At 43.5% G+C, this 26428-nt stretch overlaps 1 protein-coding gene across 1 annotated transcript in view; it reads right to left on the minus strand.

Annotated features, from left to right (window-relative positions):
• The window catches only part of METTL24 (methyltransferase like 24), a gene marked incomplete at its 5' end in the record, with an annotated part of 112282 nt that overhangs the window by 69601 nt on the left and 16253 nt on the right, over window positions 1–26428 (minus strand). The window contains one exon of the mRNA XM_080937643.1: window positions 2305–2403. Coding sequence (XP_080793769.1) covers window positions 2305–2403 — 99 coding nt within the window. The remainder of the gene's footprint in view (window positions 1–2304; window positions 2404–26428) is intronic.

The raw sequence follows: 26428 nt of genomic DNA on the forward strand, positions 1-26428 counted from the left end.
CTGTGCAGAGGCCACAGAATATCTTTGACTCGTCTTAGTCACTGGGGTTGCACTAAGACAGAATAAACAAACTTTAAAGTCACCCTCTTCTCTTCATTGTCCACTAGCTCTTAGATTCACTGCCCCCACTCCATCCATGCAGCTGAGGTCCCCATCATCTCCTGGCAGCAGCAGCCTTAGAATTCACTGCCTGGATCAAGAGGTCCATTTGTCCTGTTTTTCCTTTCCAGGTTCCTTTCTTCCTCCATGTGCATGAAAGCACTCTGCTTCAGCCATTCCTTGGAAACCATTTAAGAAGACCTTATGTATGAACACACAAGCGAAGTTTAGCAGAAACTGTCATTTACTCTTGTATTGTGACTTTGCTCTTCCCAGCTCTTGTATCAGTTAGGAACTGAGATCCTACCACGGACCCCACAGCACAGGGTTGTGGGAAGAGTTTTCCCCTACAGCTTCAAACACAGCTCTTAATTATGGATCTGTCTAATTACATATCTCCTCGTCTCTGGGCTCCCCCGAGTGCCTTCAGAATTCCCTGGTCACACAGGTGCTCAGAGATACCTGGACAATAGCCTCCCTCAGCTACTTTCTCAGCCTTTGGGAAGATCTTAGAGGCATTTGGTCCAACCACAAGCTTTTGGGGACCAAAACAAGGACATCCATGGAGGCAAAATCAATTGTCCAGGTTCCGGCGTTAACCCACATTGCATCAGAACATGCTTCTTTTTCCCAGACCTAGCTCCCACTCCCGTTCAGATCATAGCTCATGAGAAAGACCCAGGAGAAGTCCAAAATGACCAGTGAATGCCGCAAGCACATCTTGCAAGTAAGTACCCCTCATAAAGGTTATGATTTAAAATACATGGAAGACGGGATTTGGAGAGTTACGTTCGATAAATTAGTGTTGGAGGATGAGGCTTATCATTTTCAAATTCATTTTAGGTATTTAATGCCTCTAATTTTTCTCCAGGCTTTGAAAGCATGTTTTTGGGTTGTAATTAAGAGATATAGCCTCCTATCCTTCATCTAAAGCCACAATTGTAAAATTAAAATTTTAGTATTTTAATTAAGCCTGGGTAAATCCACCAAATTAATTTAAAACAGCCAAAATAAGATAAATTTCTATAAAGCACAAGGACTGATTTATCACCCTATCAGCCACAATTAATTCCACAAGCTTTTATTTCCATGTCTGGGGGACGAATATTAAATATTAAATCTCCTATGACTGACTGCATCAAGTACGAAATAAGACTTTTAAACCAAAACTAACCTACTACAGCTCCGGCAATGAGCCAGGCACTATGGCAGACACCTGAGACCTCAGCACTCAGGATGAGTTCAAAGCTAGCCTGAGCTAACAAGACTAGCCTGGGCTAAATAGTCAGAACCTGTCTCAAAGCAACGTCATATTCTTTCTTACCCTTTATGGTGGGCTCAGTGCAGTGGCAAGGGCCAGTGGACTTAAAGAAGTAAGTATCCAGCACCCCTCCCGCAGGCCACTCCTGCCCAGGGAGCCTCTTAGGGTGCTTGTGCTTAGTTCCCAGGCTCAGAGAGTTCTACCTCCCTCCTCTTAGTCCAGGGCTGAGCATCCCGCGGGCCTCCAGGGCTCCATATCTGCCTTTTCTCTGGGACGAGGCAATGTGACAGTGAACCTTCCCATTAATGTGTCAAGAGCCCCAGAGTTACTCTAATGAATGCTCTCTTGCCTTCTCAGGGCCTGACTCTGCTTCACCCCTGGAGCTGGGCAGGAGCTGCCATCATGTGTTAAGCCATCAATAAAGGACACACTCAGTAATGAATTGGGGCGCGCCAAGGAGAGGGAAAGGAGCAGTGGGGTCATTAACCTCTCATGGTTCTTCTCAGAGTCTCCGTCTTCCTTGCCTATCACAGCCTGGCTGCAGGGAGCCTGTGGGGGAAGCACACAGCCGAATGCTTCCGAATAGAAAAGTAGATGGTTTGGTTCTGTGACACCCTGGACTGCCTACTCACTGGGACAAATCCGTCTCTTCAAATGGCTTTCCAGAGCAGTTTCCTAAAGTGAGTCCTTAAAACACTTGGGGATGAATCATTAGAACATCCCAGGTTCATGAGAGTCCTGGAAGAAAGAAGATGACGGGCACAAAGAAGCCATCTTCTCTGCCTCTACGGATGTGGAGAAAACTGAGCCGCAGCAGGGGACCCTACCCCGCTCCCACCAGCAGTTCCTCACAATTCCCCATACCTAGATGGCAAAGTCTTCATGCAAGGGTTTGTCAGTACCTTAGACATCATTCCCAAACTTATTTGAGCTTGAAATACAACCTGAGTGGTGCTGATGTAGCTCAGGAACCTTGAGGCTTCTTCATCCAGGGACCGAGAAGGGCCTGCCCATGGCTGGAGCTCTATATGCCAACGAGGACCCTGTGAAGGACAGAGAACACAGTTGGTGTGTAAAGGTTGGGATCTGGGCATAGCAGAAGAAATATGAGGTTGGGCCAAGGCTATCAGCATGTGGACCCAGGACTGCTGTCATTTAAGGCTGCATAAGCCACAGGAGGGCATAGTAAGAAAGTCCAGTGGCCAAGTTAAAAAACCATTGACAATGGCCATGGAGACTGTCTGGTCAAGGACAAAGTCCAACTGAACAGACTTAACACAACTGGATGTATGGTATTTCTTCACATTCAGAGGGAAAGGTCCTTATCAGTAGCAGATAAGCTTTCTAAGGTTAGAGTTTTTGAGAATCTGCTCCCTAAAGGACAGTTTCAGGGTTCACAGTACAAAAACAAAACAAAACAAAACAAAACAAAAAAAACCCCTGAGGTGGTTGAAGAGACGATCAGGTTTTCAGTCATCTTTCTTTACACTGAGAGAGATCAGTAACAAGACCTGCTGCTGAGCCTGTGTGTGGGACAAGGGTGCTGAGCTGAGGTATGGAGGGAGGTGGCTTTCCAGCATGGAGTCCGCAGAGTCTGACGTACTATGTCTAGCGTGTTAAGCGAGTGGACCTGACCATTGCTTACAGCAAGGGCGGGCAACAGAGAGACTCTCTCTGACCCCCAGAAGAGCAGTGGCCTGGAAGAAGCTTACATTTGAATGTCTGCAGGCAAAAGGAAGCTCTGGCCAGGAAGTCTTTGCTAGAGTTCATAGCTCCTGTCCTGTAGGGCCTAGCCCACAGAGCAACAGAGCAATGGAGGGCAAAAGACCTGCCAAGGGCTGGCAAGGTGAACGGCTTGCTTCAGGGAGACTTCAGTGGTCATTGACTGGGAGCTGTAGTCCAGTGATGAGGTTGGCCCCAAGCTCAATTAATGTTGAGAAGGGTCTGGGGACCAGATAAAAAGACCATTCATGTGCATGTGTCATTCTCCAGGTAGATGTGGCAAGAGCTGTAACTACCACCACCCCCAGCCAGCAGAAACATTTAAACAAGGTGTAATGAGACACTGTAATAGAAATGCTATTGTCTCCTATTAGATATCGCCCAGGAGACTCTGGATAAAACTGAAACGGCCAGGAACAAGGCAGGTGAGTCAGCCTGAAGCAGCTTTCTGGGTTCCGAAGTCGTGGGAATCTGAGACGTGTGTGAGTTCTTTGAATGGATGAGATGTTGACCAGGGCTGGGTAGTACTAAAGACCTGATTGCATAGCCCACAGGCTCAGCAGCATCCTAACAGCCACCTTGTCTTGTAGCTTAAGACCATCAAGTACCTCAAGACCGAAAGATATTCTCTGACTTCCCATAGGCTGCCTTTTTCCCAGGGATCCACTCACGGAACTGAAACCTCCGAAGGCTTGGAGGGGGTTTTACTTAACGTTTTACTTAACAGATTACTGTGATGGCTAATTTCAGTTATCAACTTGATGAGATCTAGAACCTTAGTTGATGGGCATCCATGCATACCCGTGGGAGATTAACTTGATTAGACTGATTGAGGTGGGAGGACCTGCCCACTGTGGGTAGCACTATTCCCAAGGCTAGGATTGAAGAGTACACATACAAAAAAAGGTGAGTTGAGCCCAAGCATTCATTGCTGCCTGCTTCTGACTATGACTGCAATGGGACCCAATGCTTCCATATGTTACTGTGACTTTTTTGTTGTTTAAGAACCATAACCTCAGACTGTGAGCCAAAAATCCCTTAAGTTGCATCTGGCAGGCTATCTTATCAGAGCGACAGGAAAAGAAACTAAGACAGCTGCATAGCAAGACTCTGACTTGGGGGAAAAGATGTAGCTACCCTGTTCTGCAAGGTGCCTTTGCTGAGGACAGCCATGTTTTATAGCTGTTGTCTTGTGAAGGCAGAGCAGAGAGCATCAAGGAATACTATCTAATCCACCTCCCATCCCCTTATTGGTTTTTTCTTCTCTTATTAGATGCTGATAACCATTTAGTCAGTCAATATTTATCAGGCACCAGCTTGGACTAGGAAAGGGTAAATACAGATTGACTACGATCTAAACTCTCCCCAGAGATATCATGGCTAGGAGCAGACATCAGATTTGTGCATAATGAGTTTGAAAAGGAAATAGGAGCACACTTAAGAGAGTTGTTCTTTTCAGAGAACGGGTTCTGAGGTCCCAAGCTGAACACATTTAAAGAAAAAAGCCTCCTCCTCATGCATCAATTGGACGGAGCGCTTTCACCATCTCTTCCAGGCCATTTGCTAGCAATAACACCAGGGAGTCAAACTGCCCTGTCTGCATTAGCCAAGTCTGTCATCTTGTGGCTTGGGCAAATGTCAGTCAGGGACTCAGCAGGATGCTGAGCTCTCTCCCTGACTGACTGGGGAGGATTTCACAAAGAGACTGTTTACAGAGTTGTTGGGCAGGATTTAAGGGTGCACAAGAGGAATGATGTGACAACACAGGTGACAGGTGACGGGTGACCCTCTGGGGAAATGGTATGGAGAGGGTCTTTAAGAAAGGAACACAGCCAAATCTGTTACAGACATCACCTCATCTGCCACACCCACTGGTCTCCTGCCTTCTGTGAGCCAAATCCACAAAGAGGGAAACTGAGGCTGGCCCCTGCCTCCAGTTCCCCTCCATGCATCCACCCCTAGGGTCCCAGCTGGCAGAGTAGAGTGGAGATGAAATAGAAGCAAGGTTTGACCAAAGTCATTCATTTATTCATCCATCCATGTATTCTGTGAGCATTTTTGCCTCATGCCTACAGGGTACATTTCTTTTCCTTTAATACGAGACACAGCTGCATCATGAAACAAACGGAATTATTTAGGGCTTGGATGGAATTCTCTGTGATGTACAACAGGGACACACGGAAATGGGGTCCTTGAAGATTATTCTACAATCAATGCAAAAAAAAAAAAAAAGAAAGAAAAAAGAAAAAAAGAAAAAAGAAACTGGATGCAGTTCACAGGGGAGTGTTTCTATGACTAAGAGCCTCCAAACACAACAAGGTGTTTTCGGAGACATCACAGACACATTCAGCAAAGCCGCAGCACACACCAGGGCTAGCCCACAGCAGTGACTTCACACTGAGCCGCAGCACACACCAGGGCTAGCCCACAGCAGTGACTTCACACTGAGCCACAGCACACACCAGGGCTAGCCCACAGCAGTGACTTCACACACTGGTGTTTCGAGTCCCTTAAATGTAGGATTCTTTCTGCCTGTACTCCTCCCGTCCAGCTGAGAGTTGACCCCAGAGAAGCTACGATTCAGCTCTGCTGGTGAATGTTGTCAGGAACCTCAGACAAGGTCTAAGAGAAGCACACAGACAGAAATGCATGCTCTCAGATGAGCTCTCGCTTACTGCTTTGGTTTAGCTGTTTAAAAAACATTTCACATAAAGCAGTGCTCTTATTGGAATCAATCTGACAGCAGGTCGCGATTATTTCCCCATGGAAACCACCCGCTTTTATCATCTCTTTCAATTACCATTTGTCTTAATTCTCCACTGCACACGTCAACCTCATGCCTTCCCCAAATTCCCACAAACAGAATTCTACAAGCACCTTCAAATACCCAGACACGGTTAATAGAAAAGGGTAAAACCCATAATTTTCTTTAAAAAAAAATATGATGATGGTTTTGCTCCACACAATTTCCTAAATGCCAGGGTGCACTGTGTGTCTATTATTCATGTGCTACAACTATCAAGTGACCAACATTGCCACCTCCATTCCCCCCAGGCAGTGGAGCTGTGGATTCCCAGACCCATCTGTCCATCGGTGGACTCTTGAGGCAGATAAATAGTCTCTTGGCAGCAGGTGGCTCTGCAGAGAATCACTTTGTATTGGTTTGTCTGTTCCCCACAGGCCCGTGTGGAAATGTCAAGCACAGCATCCCAGTGAGTTGTTACACGGAGCTCACCCCCACACCAGGGAGGGAAGCCCCTCTAGGCCTTTAAAATCCACAGTCTTGCTTTGTATGACAGACACCAGGCATTCTCTAGAAGCAGTGGCGGGGTGGGGGGTGGGGGATGGAAGTGGGAGGTGGGGTTTTCTTATCACATGAGCTTCTCAGGAGGGCAAGTTCCTGGACATCTTGGGAAAAGGAGCACTGATCTTGTATTATAACACTCCGTTGTGCAGTACTCTGAGGCTTACATCTTTAAAGGAAAGCAGAATGCTTTTTTTTTTTTTTTAAACACAGAGATCCAGATATTAGGATCAAGGACAACAGAAGGTTCTCCGAAAAGCTAGCTCACATCCCCCTGCTATTCTGCATCATTTGAGGTTCAGCTTTCCAAAGGGTAAAGGCTGATCCCACGCCACAAAGGTCTGACTTTGTGAGTCTGCCCCAAGCACAGATATGGGGCTTGGCAATATTTTTAATCATGTATTATCTCAGCATTAAATTTTGTTTGTTTGTTTGTTTCTTTGTTTGTTTTAAAGGGTTCGGGTATCTTAAAGCCAGGAAGCTGGATTCTAAGATTTTTATTCCTAAACAATAATGTAAACAAATAAAAGCACTCTTTTAAAATACTTTTTGCCTACCAGCCTACATTCATTAATTCAAGACAAAAGCCTTGAACTAAACTAGTAGTAATAATTTTTTTTTCTTAAGCAGGCCCACCCTTGGCCTAGAAAAAAAGCCCTCAGCACTGCCTGGCAAAAGCGTCGTCTGGAAGTTTAGGATGCCAGCTTCTCCTTCATGGGCAGTCTCCTTCCCACGCAGCCTGGGAGCAAACTGTCAAATTGCAAACAGCGTCCTTGTGACCTCTGAAGTAGGGTTTCACTGTCTTGCCCGGGCTGGTCTTAAACTCCCTCTGTAGCTCACACTGACCTGGAACCTGCCTCAGCTTTCCAGTCCTGGGCTTTATAAGCACATGTCACAGGCATAGCTGCTCAGGCAAGTTCTACACAAGCCTTTTTTAAAAACTGGGACAGGTAGAGGAAAGAAAAATTTAAGATAAAGCAAACAAAAAGAGAGCCTGAATTATCAATTGGCCCTACTGCTCCAATGACACAGCTCCTTTGGGAGGTCACGGAATGGATGATTTAAATGATCAGTCCTTTGGCCTTGAGAGAATACGGCTTTTATCAATGTAGCTCCCGAAGGCACATTCCCAAGCCCCTGAAGGGTTTAGAGCAAGCCATTTTTCACCAGAAGAGGCAGCTAACTATAGGGTGTCTACATGGCGTCTGCCAGAGGACAGAAACACAGTTGTACATCCTTGATTCAAACTGAACAGGATGTAAAGCCGAGCGTGTGTTGATGTGTTGATCAGAGAAGCCAAGGCTTTCTGGGGAAACAAACCAAAACAAGTAAAATAGATTTATTTAGCAAAAAATTTTTTGCGGTAATTGGGAGCATCTGTTGTTGGGTGGGGACCAATGAAGGAAGCTGTTAATTTCTCTTCGGATAGAAAGCAGGGTAGTGAGGGTTGTTGGGGGAGGGGAAACACAGTGGTATCTGGATGGAACATAAATCCAGCCTTGCCTGAGGGACTGTGGGTGTCAGGCCTCTACATCCTATGCTGTTATTAAATACCAGAGTTCAGAAGACTCTGTTACTCTGGTTCTCAGACTCAGCCCTGACTTACTAAGAGCAGGAGTCAGTCACATATTTTGTAGTGATACCTTCAATGTAGGTTCCTTATCAAAAATTTTGTTGAAATCTCAGCCATGGGTCAGATAGATGACTAAGCCTTATCCCCACCCCCCATGTTCACAGCAAAGGGATGAGAAGCAGGGAATAGTTCTTTAGAAAAGCAGACAGGAAATGCTTGCAGCTGATGTGGGGAAAAGCTAGAACTCAAAGCACTGTGGAGTCAAAGGTAAGCCATTTGTTCATTGCTATGGCCCTGTCCCCATTCAGGACAGCTAGAGAGGACAGAGCCAGAGAAGCCCTCCCACTGGGACACAGACAGCTGCTTCCCCAGGGAGGGCCTCCCATCCGCAGCCTGACTCCATAGAAATGCCTCTAAAGACCAGTGTGCTGTGATCTGAGGCTGTAGCTCCTGGAAGGTGCTGTGTCTCTCCTTACCCCTCGTTGGTCTTGGACTGAGCTCCAGCCCTCGGAAATTCGCACCAAAGCACGGACAGAGTGAGGTTCCTTAATAGCCAAACCTCTTCAGGGTGTGAGAAGCCACTGGGAAGTAGATGACACTGTGGTCACCAGGAAGAAATATCAGCTGAGGAACTGCCATGGCAGTTTATAAAGTCCAGCCCACTCCAAGCCTACACACGCTTAGATCTGACCCTGGTCTTCCAGTCCAGAGACCGACCCCTGCCCAGTCTCCAGACTGGCTACAAAGGCACATGCCTATGACTAGACCTGAAACACACTGAAAGCACACTGCAAACAGGGCTGACATAAAGCTCACAACCCACATGGCTTCTCATCCCAGCACCAACTACCAGAGAGAGAACGGGTTTTGGAGGAGGCCATGGCTCACAGGCTTTTGGCCTGAGGCCAGTTGACTGTGTTTCTGGGCCTGTGGTCTGTTGAGGTAGAACATGGTGGTATAAAAGGCAGAGTGCTCACCTCATGGTGGCCAGCAAGCAGAGCAGCAGGAAGGGGTCAGGTCAAGGCACCTCTCAAAGACTTGTCCCCAGTAACATACTTCCTCCAATCCAGAACTAATGTCACCATCTTAGAACCTTCAACACATGAGTTTGGGAGCGTACGCTACATTCAAACCACAAAACCATGGAAAGCTGGCTGGAACTGCATGCTTGAGCCCAATGAGGAAGGTTCTGTAATACAATGAGTAGACAATATATAGAATATAGAGCATAAGATATAGAGTACAGAATATAGAATATGCATAAGCAATGAGCATAGACATAGAATACAAAATATAGAATGTAGAATGTAGAGAATATAGAATGTAGGATATATAGAATGTAAAATGTAGAATATATAGAATACAGAATGTATATTATTAGAATGTAGAATGTGGAATATATAGAATATAGAATATGTAGAATATAGAACATAGTATATATAGAATATAGAATATATTAAATATAGTATATATAGAATGCAGGATATATAGAATGTAGAATATATAGAATATAGAATGCGGAATATATTGAATATAAAATATATAGAATGTAGAATGTAGAATATATAGAATGTAGAATATAGAACATGTAGAATAGAATGTATAGAATGTAGAATATAGAATGTAGAATAGAATGTATAGAATGTAGAATATATTGAACATAGAATGTAGAATATATAGAATGTAGAATGTAGAACACGTAGAATAGAATGTATAGAATGTAGAATGTAGAATATAGAATGTACAATAGAATGTATAGAATGTAAAATATATTGAACATAGAATGTAGAATATATAGAATGTAGAATGTAGAACATGTAGAATAGAATGTATAGAATGTAGAATGTAGAATATAGAATGTAGAATAGAATGTATAGAATGTAGAATATATTGAACATAGAATGTAGAATATATAGAATGTAGAATATATAGAATATATAGAATATAAAATGTAGAATATAGAATATATAGAATACAGAATGTAGAATGTAGAATAAAGAATATAATGTATAATATAATGTAATTTAATATAATGTAATATAATATATATCACTGTTATTCATAGTACTTATAATCCAGAGGTTCCTAGATTATGCTCAAAATGTCCAGGATGCAAATGCAAACTATTAAGCATGTGAAGAATCAGAAAACTACAAGCAAAGATGAGAAAGAACAATCACTGGACTACAATTACAGCACAAAACACGAGGAAATGCTTCGATGGACAGACAAGCAGCTACTATAAAAATACTTTTCACAAAGTAACAAACTTGTGCTTCTGAAACCAATGAGAAGGAAACGAGGACTCAGCCAAGACATGGGAGCTAAGAAGAGCCAAATGGGCATTTTGAACAGAAAAAATGTGGTAACTACCATAAAATCTTAGTGGATGGACTCAGTAGCAGAATGAGTCAGGAGAGGGCAGATGAAGCAATAGAAAAGAAAACTGAGAGACAAAAAGATTGGACACAGGACGAGAGGAGCTTGCGGCATGGGCACAGGCCCCAGCTAAGGGTTTGTACTACTCAAGTAGTCAGAACCCATAATGAGCAGCTTACAATTGCCTGTAGCTCCAGCTCCAGGGGATTCCACCTCTTGAGGGTACTGAAACTCAAGATACAATCACACATGTGTACACACACACACACACACACACACACACACACACACACACACTTAAACCTATGTCTTTTAAGATTTGGGCTTACTAATAATACCAAGAGGTCTAACACTTATAGCCTTGGTATCCCAGAGGAGGAGAACACAGGTAGAAAAATAGCAGTCAAAAAAAAAAAAAAAAAAACCATACTTGAAAGACTCCCAGATTTTGAAAAAAAAAAAATGTATAAGTCAAAAGCAACAAGAGGCTCAGCAAACTCCCAGGGGAAACACTCCCAGAACTCCACACACAAGGGGCTGGGAATACAGCTCAGTGGTGGAGTTTGCCTAGAGCGTATGAGGCTTTAAGTTCAACATTTCCCACCCCACCCCCATCCCGGTGCATGTGCACTAATATATAAAGTCACAAAATTCAAACCAAGTCTGCGGGGATGCTGTAACCAGCAGGACTGGATGAGCCACAGGGTACCCCTTCCCTGGGTTGCTCTCCATCAAGGTTCTCACCTGCACCAAGCCTGTGTGTTAACAGCCTTTGGCAGCGGCAGCTGGCATGCTGAAATCCACAGCCAGAGAGGCATTTCAAATCCTCCACCCATCTATCTTCCACCCCAGCAGCGTTACACGGAGTGTGGGTTGGAGGCAAGGGACGAGGGAACTAGAAATCAAATCCTCTCTGACAGGAAAAAATGCACTATAACTCAAGCAGGCCCTGATAACTTTTAGGAAGGATGGAGGAAGGGAGAAGGAGAAATAAACACTCCAGATTTATTTCCAAAGGTATTCTGCTAAGTTGGAAAGAGAAGACAAGCAAATTAGAGTAGGCTTTTCTTCTTAAACCTATCTTTAAGTTCCCCCATTTTCTGTGCACATTGAAATGAGTCCAATCTGAGAGAGACTGGCCCCAAGGGAGGGCGGAGAGAATGAGACCGAATGCTTTCCTGGATCTTATTACCGACAGTAAGAAAGGGAAGCCAAATACCTGGGATAGATCCAGAGAGAGCCAGAAGTTTCTGTTCGTTTGCATAATGAAGGTGGTATACACCATCTGCTTATACAATGGGGACTCAAATGTCAAGTTAGGGATTTGGGCCGGCATGCATAGCCACTAGGAGGGGGGATGGGCTTAGTTTGTTTTAGAGGTAAGTTTATAAAAAATGTTTGCCTAGGAAAGCAAATAAAAATTTAGCAAAGTATTAACCACATTCCTCAGGATTGTTTTTGCTGTGTGTCCATCTCTCTCACACATACATACGTATACATAGTATTTGTATATACATACACTACATGCATGCATAACCTTTTCATGACACGTCATGTCCCAGAATTCTAGGAGCTTAACAGCATCCACATCAACAGCAGTCTGCTGTGTCCACGTCTCAGTCAGAGAAAAAACGATCAGCATCCCCAAACAGCCAGCTTTCCTGAGAACATCCTCCTTGGGTGGAGGTCTGCATATAAGAAAACAGCTTCCAAGTGGGTGGGCAAGGGGCAGGGCAGGAGAGCCACTCTGTGGGGTGAATGTGGAGAAGAAAATCAAAGGGTTATAGTGAAGTGGGGCTTCCCCTCGATACCAGCACCTCCCCTGCAGGTTTGGTGAGAACCCACAGTGGTCCACAAGGTTTTCCAGTGTCTCTTTGTTGGCTCTTCACTGTTCAAGTCCTCAACCTCACCCACATCAGGAAAAGTGCTGTAGCTCTGAACTCAACACAGAAAAGCTTTGTGCCTAGCCACCAGGTGTAGGGATCGTGGCAGAAGGAATGTATCCAGTTCAGTGCATGCAGAATAGTCACCCAACAGCCACTGCCACAGCTGACAAGTGTGACAGCAGTCATGTGTGTGTACACAGAGAGGAAGCAAAGCCGTCACTGGAAGTCACTGGAGATGACAATGCTTGAGCAGTCTTCCACAAAGGTGATGCGGCTGAGGTCAGCTCCTACAGGTAGGAAGGAGAGAACCAAATGCCCCAGGCTCCCGGCCGAGCCCCATACCATGGCCATAAGCTAGAAACATCACTAGTTTCCAGACAACGCTTTCACATCCCGCTGAAAATGGCATCAGATACTCATAACTGCATGTGCACCCGTGTGCATATCTCAGGGTCAAATGTGCATTCGTTCACATGAACTGTTTCTCATTTTCCATATTTTATAGCCTTCCTATCATCCCTCACTGGCCCCTAAACGATCCTGGAAGCTTCGGGAAATCCTACCTGACAATTAGAGATAAGACTCTGCTTCCAGGACATTCTTTGCATGTTTCTATATTTATAGGACATTTTTCTTCCCAAAGGTACTATAAATCATGGTGGCTGACACATTAGCAAAAGCCCAGTGAAGGTTTTCTGTGGGGAACTGCCAACCATGTAAAACAAGGAAGACAGAGCTGGCTGGGCGCCTCAGGATGCAAAAGCACTTAAGCCTCAAACCTAAATAGAAGGGAAACTTGCCATCTTTCTCACTAAGTGCTCCGAGAGTGAGGGATTGCGGAAGAAGCAGGCCTTCTGGGGTCAGGTGTTCTCAGCTGGCCGCCCTGTGAGTCTCTGGCCTCGGGATTCTTTGCTGCAGGAGAGTGAAACTTTCCAAATAGGAAGAGAGGCTGCTTGTGGGACGCCTTCACCTGGGCCCTCCCCCACTGCAGACTAAATGACAGAGTAGAGAGCACAGAGCCTGGAAACAGATAGAGCCAGTCTAAGCTGAGGAGATTCTGCAAGGTTTTTAATAGTACGTCGGCTGCTGAGAAACCGTGTCTTCACACCCACGAACTTGCAACAGTTTGGTGGCCTGAACAACACTAAGAAAATGATGACACTGGTGGGCAAGGCCAGCAAGGACGGGGGACGTTCCACCTGCTGCCAGAGCTAACCCGTCCAATCCCAAGTGCACACATGAGCAAAGCTAAAAGGACTCAGTGTGTTGTATATACATGGGTGCTTGCATACGTATATGCAAGTAACAGTAATAATTAAAGGTGAGCTCAGGAGCCTGGGAGGAGAGGGCATGGAGGAATGGGAGAGGGAAGAGAGGGGTTCGTGTACAAGGGTCTCAAAAAAAAAAATAAAATTCTCAGAGAAGAAAACAACACTCCTTTATGAGGAAGAGCTACAAAGCCTTTTTAAACCTGCACAATAGAGAGAGTATTGATCAGTCCGCTTCTGGCTTCGAGGTTTACTTGTGTAGTGCTCAAAGAGAATAGTTGTCTTGAAAGGAGCCTTACATGTAACCTAGACCACGTTACGTCATGTTCTCCACATTATAATCAAAGAAAATTAACCTGAAAGGGGCAAAGTGACAAAGTCACATGCAGGAGGTAGCAGGCAGCGGTCAACGGGGACGGCTAACCCACGCTTGCTTTCCACACCGTCCTGCCTCCATGCCAGCTCTGCGACTCCCCACACTAGGCTGCCGTGATCCTATTGATAGCCTGTGCCTGTAGAACCTTCAGACGGGCCTCTCGTGGCAGAACGCAGCGGCTGGCCTGCACTGACACTGTCCTCGATGCAGAGGGAAGAAATCTGTAAAACTGTTTATCCACAAGATAGGGTCCGCGCTCCGAAACTCACCCGTGTGTCTGACAGTGTTATGGGTAGTTAGCGCTCAGTCGTTTAAAGGGAGGGTTAAATTGATCCAGGCTGTCCTGGTAAAAGATGCTCTCAGGGTCCTATGAGCCTTCGAATGAGAGACTTTGTTCTTCACCATCGTCCCCAACCCACATTGGATATGTACCAGGAGTAAGAAATGAAAATGAGTTATTTTTGACCCACTCAAACTTGAAATCCACGTGAATGTTTGTTACTGCAGCATCACCGAGCCTGTCCTGACTGACAGGCACTGAGCAGATGAAACACATTTACTACTGGGAAGCCACGTGGTCACAGGGTCTTCCCAGTGCCCCGCCTTCGGAGACTGAAGAGAGGGCACAGGCAAGCAATGGGCTGTTTGGGGGATTCTTGGGTAGAGAAGGAAAAGAAATAAAACCAGGGACAACTGAGAGCCGAGACAGAGGGGCTAGGGGGGCACGCGGACTGAACCTATAAGGAAACTTCTACTGTCTGCTCTGTTCTCTAAGTGAGTCTGGCCTGTATTCACTGAGCCAGGTTCCCTCCTGTCCAGGATCCCTCTCCTTATTCATGAGTCCGTTCAAATCTGGCTCATCCTTCCCAGCCCGATGTTGGCCACATGCTGCTCTCAGAAGTCCTGATTTCCCAGCCTCGGCTATGTGCGAAGTGATCACAAGGGCAGACGCTTTGCAGCTATTCTCCTTGGCTCTCACTCTGTGCTGTTTGGAATGCTCTGATGCAGGGGATTGGCTTTAACTACAAGCCTTAGGAAGACACCGCATGTCTTACTTCCTTTGCAATTCCCCAGAGCATTGGTTCCAAGGGACATTTTTACACTGGTTTAAATGCCAGAGAGAAAAGAACACGATACATCTCCCTGGGTTGAGAACAGCTTTTTTATTTAATTTAGGGGCAGGGTAGGAGAATTCACTAACTGGGCTTTGCAGGGACACCCGAAAATAGCTAAATATAACGGATTTTTACTCAGAAATACACTGTGCATTCTGGGAGTCCTTGATTCAGTTCTGTTCACATAAAAATAAACATCAGGGGTGAGACAGACAGCTCAGCAGTTACACAATCACCTGAAACTCCAATTCCAAGGGGTGCAATGCACTCTTCTAGTTTCCCCAGGCACCAGGCATAAACGTGGTGCCCAGACACACATAAAAATGATAATAATAATTACAATTAAAAAATCAAGAATGACAACTAGAGTTAACCAAAATCTTGAGGAGAAGCTGCAGAAAGCATTTTTGAGAATTTGAGACATGTTATAAAAGATCAGCATTTGTGGGCCAAGGAGATGGCTCAGCAACGGAAGCATGAAGACTGAAGTTCAAATCCCCAGAACACCAGGAAGTGGCAAGTGGCTGTGTCAACTGCTCCGCACAGAGGACCCCAGGAGCAAGCTCACTAGCTACATACACTGGCCATAGTGCCAAGTTTTAGACTCAAGCCAGAGTCACTGACTCAGCAAACACAGTGGAGAGTAATCAAGAAAGACTGCCGGGGTCAACCTTGGGCCACCACATCTGTGGCACGCACACGTGTTCCCACACACATTCGAACATGCGAACGCATGAACATTTTAAACAGGATTTGTGGGACCAAAACCAGAAACTCATTTCATATTGTCTTTAAAATGAAATATTTGTTGTATACTAGTCATTATACATTACAGTAGAAACACTTTGGGAGGGTGACAGGGCTGAGACACAGTCATACCATGTACGTAGCCAAAGGCTGGCCTCCAATCCTTCTGTCTTGGCCTCCAGGGTGTTGAGCCTGTGGGCACACCACCACAGAAACACTCTAATGCTCTCACCAAACCACTGAACTGACATTCAACTGTCTTTGCTGCTGTTAACAGCTTTGTTTATTTCCACTAGCAATCATTTCATTTGTTCCCAGACCAGTCCATACCAGCTTTACTGGTTTGTAAAATGACAGTTTAGCTGAGCATTAGGCAAGTCCATGAAATGCATGCGTGGAAAAGAGCAGAGACTCGTTTGTATGAAATTGAAGTCAGGGCAGGTAAGAACCTCTTACGGGTTGTGAGATGTCCCCGCAGGCTCCTGTGTTTGAACATTTATCCTCCAGCCTAAGGTGCTGTTTGGAGCAGTTTGGGAAACCTTTAGGAGGTGGAGGGCCAGCTGGAGGAAATGGGTCATTGGGATGTTGCCTTAAGGGTGTGGCCACCCCAGCTCTCTGCTTCCTGGTTGGTACCATGTGTGTACACAGCATCTCTGGATGGCTCTGTCTTGCCTTCCCCACAATGATGGACAGCAACCCCGAGCCACAAGCCAAGATAAGTCTTTCCTCCCTTAAGTTACTTCTGGCAGGAACTGTGTCACAGCGGCTATATTTAAGATGCTGTTTTAGGTATGGGTGAGTGTTTATTTTAATTACTGCCATCTCAAAGCATTCTGCACTTAAATTGCTTCACAGGTGTCGAGCTATTGCTCCATCTGAAGAAACCAACTGGAAAGGGTGGGGAGATGCAGTTTCAATGGGCTTTTGCAAGACAGGTTGCAAAGTAATATTGGCAGCTTAATATACAGGCACATTTGCAGTTAGAGTCGTCCTCGCTCACGTATGTGTGCTTTGGATTTACTGCATTATCTTTTCTATGGCTGACCTAATTTCTGCAAGTGAGTGATTGTGGATACAGGGCTTTGACTCAGCTTGATAACTGGATAGTTGGAGACACTGCACAAGCGCCTAGTGAGAGATGGTGCAATGCTGTGGACCGGCACAGAAAGATGCCAGCCCAGTGTAAGCGTGCAGCTGAAGAAATAGAGACAAGTCAAAATGTGCAAAGATGGGAGGGATGGCTCATGCTTTCCTTCATGTTTATTTTCACGAGAAGCTGGATTTTCAACCTTCAAAAATTTGCTTAGCATTGACTAGTTTTAGCACAGAACAAACACTGTTTACAAATGAAATAACACAAAAATCAATAGCAAGGGGAGGCCAGAGGCTTCTGTTCAGACAAGAAAATATTGTTCTTCACAGTGTGTCTTATGGGGCCAAGGCAAACAGACCTGGCCATCTGTAGGATGCATGTCACAGGGCCAGGAAGTGGTTAGCTGGGTCTAGACTGGGAATGGCCCCGCCCACCGTGTGTGGAGAAATTCCCTAGTGTGCGGAAGGGGCACTCTCACTGAAAGGAACCAGCCATCTCAATCTTATCTGTCTGCAACTTAACCTAACACCTCCCTGAGGAGAGACCATCACTAGAAATCCCCGTCTGGGTGAAATGTCTATGTTCTGGAACCCTCCACAAGTCATTTTGAACCATTTCCACAGTAAGAGTTTGCAGCTTCAGGAGGGTCACGACTGCTTTCATCCCTGAGCAACAAAACAAATCTCTTTACCTAGCCAGGAATTTCCATGAAGGGTCACCCCTAGCGGAGGTGAGTGTTAGGCTAAGACATAGACAGGGCTGAATATGTGAGTCTCTGAACAGGGGTGTAAATGTGTGTAAGTGTGTAAGGTTGTGCTTGTGAGCTGTGGGTAAGAGAATATGTGTGTATGAATGTGTGAATATTTGAGCATGCGAGAGTATGGCTATTCGTGTGTGCAGGTGTGTGTATGTATGAGTGAATGTGTAGGTGCATGTGTGTGCATGTGAATGTATGAGTGAATGTATGAGTGAACATGTGTGTATGCATGTGTGTGCATGTGAAAGTATATGAGTGAGCATGTGTATGTATGTATGTGTATGTGAATATATGAGTGAAATGGGTATGCATGTGTGTGCATGTGAATGTATATGAGTGAGTGTATCTGTGTGTACATGTATGTGAGGTCTGTGTGTATAAAGGTATATGTGAATGTGTATAAGTTTGTGCGTGATGTTCAATATTCAACAATGCTTTCCATAGTTTTCATCTAACTGTCTTCATCACAAGTTTGTAACTATAAATAGATAAATAAATGTGGAGGAGTGCAGCTGTGGCCTCAGCCCATATCTTCACTAACTGTTCTTCAGCAGCGCCCCGAGGATCGAGGAGGACCGAGCTCCCTGGCAGACTCTCTCTCTCTCTCTCTATCCTCTCTCTCTCTCTCTCTCTCTCTCTCTCTCTCTCTCTCCCTCCCTCCCTCCCTCCCTCCCTCCCTCCCTCCCTCTCTCTCTCTCTCTCTCTCTCTCTCTCTCTCACTTTTTGTCACAGACTGCAATCTGTTCCTATTTCTTCAATTCTATTTTTAAGTTGAGAATTTTTTGATTTCAAAATAGCTATAACCTAAAAATTCCTTGAATAAAAGAGAGAAAATTGAATTTCCAGAGTCTCTTACTCAACTCCTTCCGTGTCTGTATGGTTTTGTTATTAAAACATTAAAAAAACCTTAAAAGTACGTTCTGGTTTTACTGTGACTTTAGTGAAGGCACCAAACATGTGTGTGTGTTATTTTAGCTCTCAGTACCAAGCATTATCTATGTTTTAAAGATAAGATCTATACATATGAACAATACAATATTTTCATGGTTCTGTCTCCATGCATCACATCACAAGGAAGAATTTGATGCTGAATAACTGTCAGTCTTCTCCAGTCGCTTGGCTTTTGTAAACAAGAACATTCCTTGTCCAAGAATAAGGCCTGGGCATCAGATTTTCCAAAACAATTCTCCGTTTCCAAGGTACCCAAATAAATTCAAGTCATTTTGGTTTCTAAGCTCATGTGGCTGCCTGCTCCTTATTGGGGGTCCCCTAAGTGCACATTAGTTAAGTAAGCCAGCTTTTTACTATTTTTGTGCAAAATGAATATTCACCACCCAAAAGAACATTCCCCATCATAATTATATAATCAGTCCAATTTTGTTTTTAGGCAATGTAAGGCATACTTGAAATTCTACCTAAAAGAAGTAGCTGAAGCCAAACTCTAAAATGTATTAGCTGCTTTGGAAAATACCTTAAATGCTTCGCTTTGATATAGAACCTGAATTCTATAGAAGTCAACCTATTTTTCTGCAAGTTAGATTTCAACAGTTATAACTAAGAGCAGAAGGTAGAAATGACTTAAATCTGCCCTCAGCCAGCCTGGGTCACTCTCATTTCATACAGACCAGAAATGCAACCAGGCTCCTTGTTAATGGAGAGAGAGAGAGAAATGAACATTGTACACATAGCACATAAGGCCCACTTAGGGTAACAAGAGAGAAAGACTTTGTAAGGTAGGAGGACTGTCTGGACTACCAGACAGATCATCGCAAAGGCAACAAGAAGTCAGATGGCTGAGGATGAGGAAGAGGAGAATGAGCCAATGCAAACAGAAGACGTGGCTGGTCTAGTTCTGCAGTGACTTGATGTGCCGGGGTGGGTTTGTACCCAGGGGAGCCGCCCCTTCTCAGAAGAGAAAAAGAGGAGTGGGGCAGGTATTGTATGAGGGGGACTGGAAGGAAGGGGGGCTGCGATCAGAATGTAGAGTGAATAAATTAATGAAAATAAGAAAGAAGTGGCTGGTCTAAGGTCCGGTGAGATATATATATATATATTGGCAAATCCTGGTGCTCTCTGCCATCCTTCTTACCAAAATCAGAATTAGTAGTTGCTAGCAAGCTCAAACAAGGCTAGACACTGGAGGGTGTCCTCTGGCTTCCGCGTGCATGCTAGAGCTGAGAGTCTGGTTGTCCAGCACTCAAAGATCCAGGTTCAGTCCCATCACCACCAAAGGAAAGCTAGAGTTCTGCACTCTGGCAGCTCAATGCATCATAAGTCAGACTGGTAGGAAAGGGAAAACAGGGAGATAGAGATAGATAGATAGATAGATAGATAGATAGATAGATAGATAGATAGGTAGATAGACAGACAGACAGACAGAGGAACAGAGAGAGACAGAGAGAGAACACGGATTGGGAATTTGTTAGAGAGGAAGAAGGGGTCTGAGAGACTGAAGCTTAACAATGGGAGAGAGAGAAAGTGTTTAGAGAAGAAAGACCAGCTGCTAAGACCCAACCACCAGGACAACTTTGAAAAACTGATTTTAGGATGATTTTGGTTTTACTTGTTTTGAACTGATTTGATCCCCTCTACCTGTGTTGGTGTCACCCTGGAAAACTATGGAAGTGGGCAGGGAAGGCCAGAGAAGAGAGACCAGAAGCAGGAATCAGAGACACTGTCAGAAAATGGAAGCTCCCCAGACATTCTCAGATGTCATACAGAAGGAAAGTTACTGACGTCTACTGTGAGCGCATCAGGCCCTTTGCATGTCTTATGGGAAAGTGACCCCAGTCTTTGTCCAACCCTACAGTTAGAAAAAGTCAAGAGCGGGTCCTAGTAGGCCAAGCCAGCTGCAAACTACCTGAGTGCTCACCACATGGCTATGGTCACATGACAAAGTCCTTCAAGTAGACCAACCACTCAAAGGCTCACTACATGGCTATGGCCAAGTGACAAAGTCCTTCAAGTAGACCAACCACTCAAAGGCTCACCACATGGCTATGGTCACATGACAAAGTCCTTCAAGTAGACCAACCACTCAAAGGCTCACTACATGGCTATGGCCAAGTGACAAAGACCTTCAAGATTTTATGGCGGTGGTCTCATGGATTCTCAGCACCTTATTGGAAGTCATTCAGCAGATGAGAAAACTCCAGGGTGAGCATCTCCGAGGCTGAATAAGTTCTGCTTTTACCCCCACACCAAAGAGTTAGACCTAAGTATCCTGAGGCCACCTCTGCAGCAGAGGTTGGCAAAATTGTTCTTTAAAACGTCAGGTATAAACATACCATGTATAAACACGTCATGAGGCAAGAGGGAAAATTGAGGAGATTAATTAGGTGCTTATTAGACGAAATAAAAGGACAATCTTACATTTCTAGTGAAGAATCCAAGCCACAAAAGCAATTAGACATAAATTTTAGTAACGTAAAGGACTAGAATTTTTAGTTTTTTTATTTTGTCTCATTTGTGTTCAGGATTGACGGACGATCTTGATATCAAGGACAGGTGCGGAATGGGCGTGGCTTCCAGCCTCCATCCTGCAGTCAGAAGCAAGCAAAATCAATGGTGGTTGCTTTGTGCTAAGATCTGTGAGATTTCACCATCTTGGAAATGAACGACCTCAGAGGGAACACAGCACAGCCCTGAACAGATTCAGGTGGCTTCAAACCCACTGACTAGTACTGGGAGAGATAAAGAAAAGTATTCTTTCAGCAGGCATGACTGAGTACCTACTGTGTGCTAGCTCTCTCGCAGACAATTTGGATAGAGCTGTCAGCAAGTCTCATGAGGTTTCTGCTTTCGTGGCTTCATGAAGCATGAAATCACAAATGAGAGGGGGAGGGAGAGAGAGACAGAGAGAGACAGAGAGAGAGAGACAGAGACACATTCAGAGAGACAGAGAGAGACAGAGACAGAGAGAAACCCACACAGCACACACACAGAGGTAAAGAGAACAGACAGAGAAATGGGGTCCTGGAGACAATAAAAGCATTAAAGAGTAGGAGCGGAGAGCAACTTCGAGAAAAGCAAAGTGACACCATGGGTTTTATCAAATACATTAATTTTTTTTTCCCAGTACGTTGAGGGTGAAATAGAATCTCATTGAAAGCTCTTTCCGATCTGCCTGCCCCACATATTAGTAGAGTGGACCATCTTTAGCCATGCGTACATTACCTTTTCTCTTTTCATTCTCTTGTACTCTTAGGATATTTTTGCGATAATGGAATTTTTCTAGAAGAGCTGGAACCCAGCTTGCACTGGGTAAGCCCTCTCCCACCGCGCTGTACCACAGCCATGAGTGTTAATTGAATTCCTCTAACTGGGAAGTGGCTTTCATGTGTGCAGGCTTAGGGCAATGCCTACCCAGGACAATGGTCTCTTCCTGCCTCATTCAAAGTCTATGCTACTTGAAGGAATTATGTCCCCACAGTACCAGACACAGCATTAATATGCACATGCTCTTTGATGTGTTGTGTGGAGCTTATCTTTAAAAAGCAGATAAAGTACAAAATATAATAACATTCACTCAGCATGGCTAAGATGTGGAAGACAAGAACAGCAAACCAACTTACCAACTAATGTTTTAGCCCTTGAGTGCACCTGCTGGCCTCCCTTGCATTAAATATAACAAGAGCATTTGGAGTGAAGCAGCGAATAGATTTGTAAACATTTTTTCTAGGAAAAATAATGTTGCAAAATCTTGGAATTATATTACAACACTAATACAAACCAAAATAACTCAACGCCACTTTTGTTTAAAATAGACAAACTAACTTACAATTAGTTTTGAGGAAAGACAATGACAACACTGGGCTTCACACTCCTCAGACACCACACCTGTAACTTCCTGACCCTGCACACTAGTGACCACGTAAGAAGCCTGTCCATGTCTTCCGGTTTGCACCTGTGCTGGAAGCAACACTCAGCTCTGGATCTCAACCCATTCAGCCCTCACCCCAGTTGCAGCTTGACTCCCCGATATTCTGACACATCCAGGATCACAGGGAGACCCCAATCCCACCCCAATACCTGGTTTAACTGGGGCCCCCAGGGCCCCGGGACACAGAAACTTCACCCAGCCAGAGACCCACACTTCTTTTGGTTTGCACATATACCTGGAGCAGAGCCCCTGCTCTGGATCACTCTGGATCACTCAGCCAACACCCCAGTGTAGATCAACCCCCCAAGGGTTCTGATACATCCAGAATCACAGGGTGACAGGCTCATAGGCTCACAGGAAAGACAGGCTCCAGTCAGAGACATCAAAGCCAGTTAACCCCACAGTAACCAGATGGCAAGAGGTAAGCAAAAGAACATCAGCAACAGAAACCAATACTACTTGGCAACATCAGAACCCAGTTCTCTCAGCACAGAAAACCCTGGATACTCCAACACACCGATAAAGCAAGATTCAGATCAAAATTCTCATCTCATGAAGATTATAGAGAACTTTAAGGAGGACATAAATAACCCTCTTAAAGAAATACAGAACACAGGTAAACAAATAATAATAATTATTACCTGTCACATAATAATTAAAACAGCAAATTCATATAACAAAGAAATATTGAAGGCAGTAAGGGGAAAAGGTCAAACAACATAAAAAGGTAGACCTATCAGAATTACACCAGACTTTTCAACGGAGATTCTAAAAGCCAGAAGATCCTGGGCAGATGTCATACAAACCCTAAAAGAACAAATGCCAGCCCAGGCTAATATACCCAGCAAAACCCTCATTTACCATAGATGGAGAAACCAAGATATTCCAAGACAAAACCAAATTTGAACAATATCGGTCCACTAATCCAGTCCTACATAAAATAGAAGGAAAATACAAGTCCAACACAAGGAGGGAAACTACACCTAAGAAAAAGAAAGAAATTAATCTTTTCACAACAAACCAAAAAGAAGAGAAACACACAAATATAATTTCACCTCTAACAAAAACACCAACAACAGCAAAAAAACAGGACGCAACAATGATTGGTTCCTAATATATCTTAACATCAATGGACTCAATTCCCCAATAAAAAGACATAGACCAACAGACTGGATACATAAACAGGACCCAGAATTTTTCTGCATACATGAAACACACCTCAGTGACAAAGACAGACATTTCCACAAAATAAAAACTAGGGGAAAAAAATCCAAACAAATGGTCCCAAGAAACAAGCTGGAGACTTTCAACCAAAAGTTATCAAAAAAGATAAGGAAGGACACTTCATAATCATCAAAGGAAAAATCTACCAAGATGAACTCTCAATCCTTAACATCTATGCAAGGGCATCCACATTTGTAAAAGAAACATTGCTGAAGCAAAACAAGCATTAAACCTCACACAAAAATAGTAGAAGAATTAAACACGCCACTCTCACCAATGAACAGATCATGGAAACAGAAACTAAACAGAGACACAGAGAAACTAAAAGAAGTTAAAACCAAATGTGTTTAACAGATATCTATAAAACATTTCATTCTTAAAAAAAAAACACTTCATGGTACCTTCTCCCAAATTGACAATATAATTAAACACAAAACAAACCTCAACAGATACAAGAATATTGAATTAATCCTATGTATTCTATTGGACCTACACAGACTAAAGCTGGTCTTTAATAACAACAAAAAAACATACACATGGAAGCTGAACAACTATCTACTCAATGATAGCTTGGTCGGGAAAGAAAAACAGAAAGAAATTAAAGACTTTTTTTTAGAATTTAATGAAAATGAAGGCACAACATATCCAAACCTGGAACACAATAAAAGCAGTGCTAAGAAGAAAACACATAGCTCTAAGTACTTCCTTAAAGAAACTGGAGAAAGCATATATTAACAGCTTAACAGCACAGCTGAAAGCTCTAGAACAAAAAGGAGTAAATACATCCAAGAGGAGTAGACAGCAGGAAATAATCAAACTCAGGGCTGAACTCAACCATGTAGAAACAAAGAGAACTATATAAAGAATCAACAAAACAAGGAGCTGGTTCTTTAAGAAAATCAACAAGATAGATAAACCCTTAGCAAAACTAACTAGAGGGAACAGAGACAATATCCTAATTAACAAAAATCAGGAATAAAAGTGGAGATATAACAACAGAAACTGAGGAAATTAAAAAAATAATCAGATCTTACTACAAAAGTCTATATTCAACAAAACTGGAAAATCTAGATAAAATGGATGATTTTCTAGACACATAGCAGGTACCAAATTTAAATCAAGATCAGATAAACCATCTAAACAGTCCCATAACTTCTAAGGAAATAAAAGCAGTCATTAAAAGTCTCCCAACCAAAAGAAACCCAGACCAGATGAGTTTAGGGCAGAATTCTATCAGACCTTCATAGAAGACCTAATACCAATACGTCTCAAATTATTCCACAAATTAGAAACAGAAGAACCATTACTGAATTCATTCTATAAAGCCACATTTACAATAATTCCTAAGCCACAAAAAAAAAAAAAAACAAAGAGAACTTCAGACCAATTTCCCTTATAAATATCGATGAAAATTACTCAATAAAATTCTCTCAAATTGAATCCAAGAAACAATCATTTTCTGTGATCAAGTAGGCTTTATCCCAGGGATGCAGGGATGGTTCAATATACAAAAATCCATCAATGTGATTCACTATATAAATAAACTCAAAGATAAAAAACCACACAATAATCTCACTGGATGCTGAAAAGCCTTTGACAAAGTACAACACCCCTTCATGTTAAAAGTCTTGGAAAGATCAAGAATTTAGGATCCACTCCTAAATATGATAAAAGCAATATACACAAAACCAATTGCCAACACCAAACTAAACAGGAAGAAACTCAAAGCAATCCCATTAAAATCAGGGACAAGACAAGGCTGCCCACTCTCTCCTAGTACCTAACCTATTCAATAGTATGTGAAGTCCTAGCCAGAGAAATTTGACAACAAAAAGAGATCAAAGAGATACAAATTAGGAAGAAGGAAGTCAAGGTATCACTATTTGCAGATGATATAATAGCATACATATGGAACCTCAAAAATTCTACCAGAGAGCTCCTACAGCTGATAAACAACATAAGCAAAGTGGCTGGATATAAAATTAACTCTAACAAATCAGTAGCCTTCCTCTACTCAAAGGATAAATGGCCTGAAAAAGAAATTCAAGTCCCCAAAGAAAGAAATTGAAGACCTCAGAAGATGGAAAGATCTCCCATACTCACAGATTGGCAGGATTAATATAGTAAAAATAGCCTACCTAAAGCAATCTACAGATTCAGTGCAACCCTCATCAAAATTCCAACTCAATTTCTCATAGAGTTAGAAAGAAAAATTTGCAAGTTTATGTGAAATAAAACCCTCAGGACAACAAAAACTATTCTCAGTAAAAGTACTTCTGGGGAAATAACCATTCCTGACCTCAAGCTGTACTAGAGTGATAGAAACTTCATGATGTTGGTATAGAGAAAGGCAGGCAGATCAATGGAATAGAACTGAAGACACAGAAATGAACCCACACACCTAAGGTTACTTGATTTTTGACAAAGAAGCTAAAACCATCCAGCAGAAAATGATAGCGTTTTTAACAAATAGTACTGCATGCAGAAGAATGCAAATCAACCCATTCTTGTCTCCTTGCAAGTCCAAGTGGATCAAGAACCTCCACATAAAACCTGACACACTGAATCTAATAGAAGAGAAAGTTGGGAAGAGCCTCAAACACATGGGCACTGGGAGAAATTTCCTGAACAGAACACCAATGGCTGTGCCCTAAGATCAACAATCGACAAATGGGACCTCATAAATTTGCAAACCTTATGTAAGGCTGAGGACACTGTGAATAGGACAAAATGGCAACCCAC

This window comes from Micromys minutus (genome assembly GCF_963924665.1).
Source record: "Micromys minutus genome assembly, chromosome: 25".
Classification (NCBI taxonomy): domain Eukaryota; kingdom Metazoa; phylum Chordata; class Mammalia; order Rodentia; family Muridae; genus Micromys; species Micromys minutus.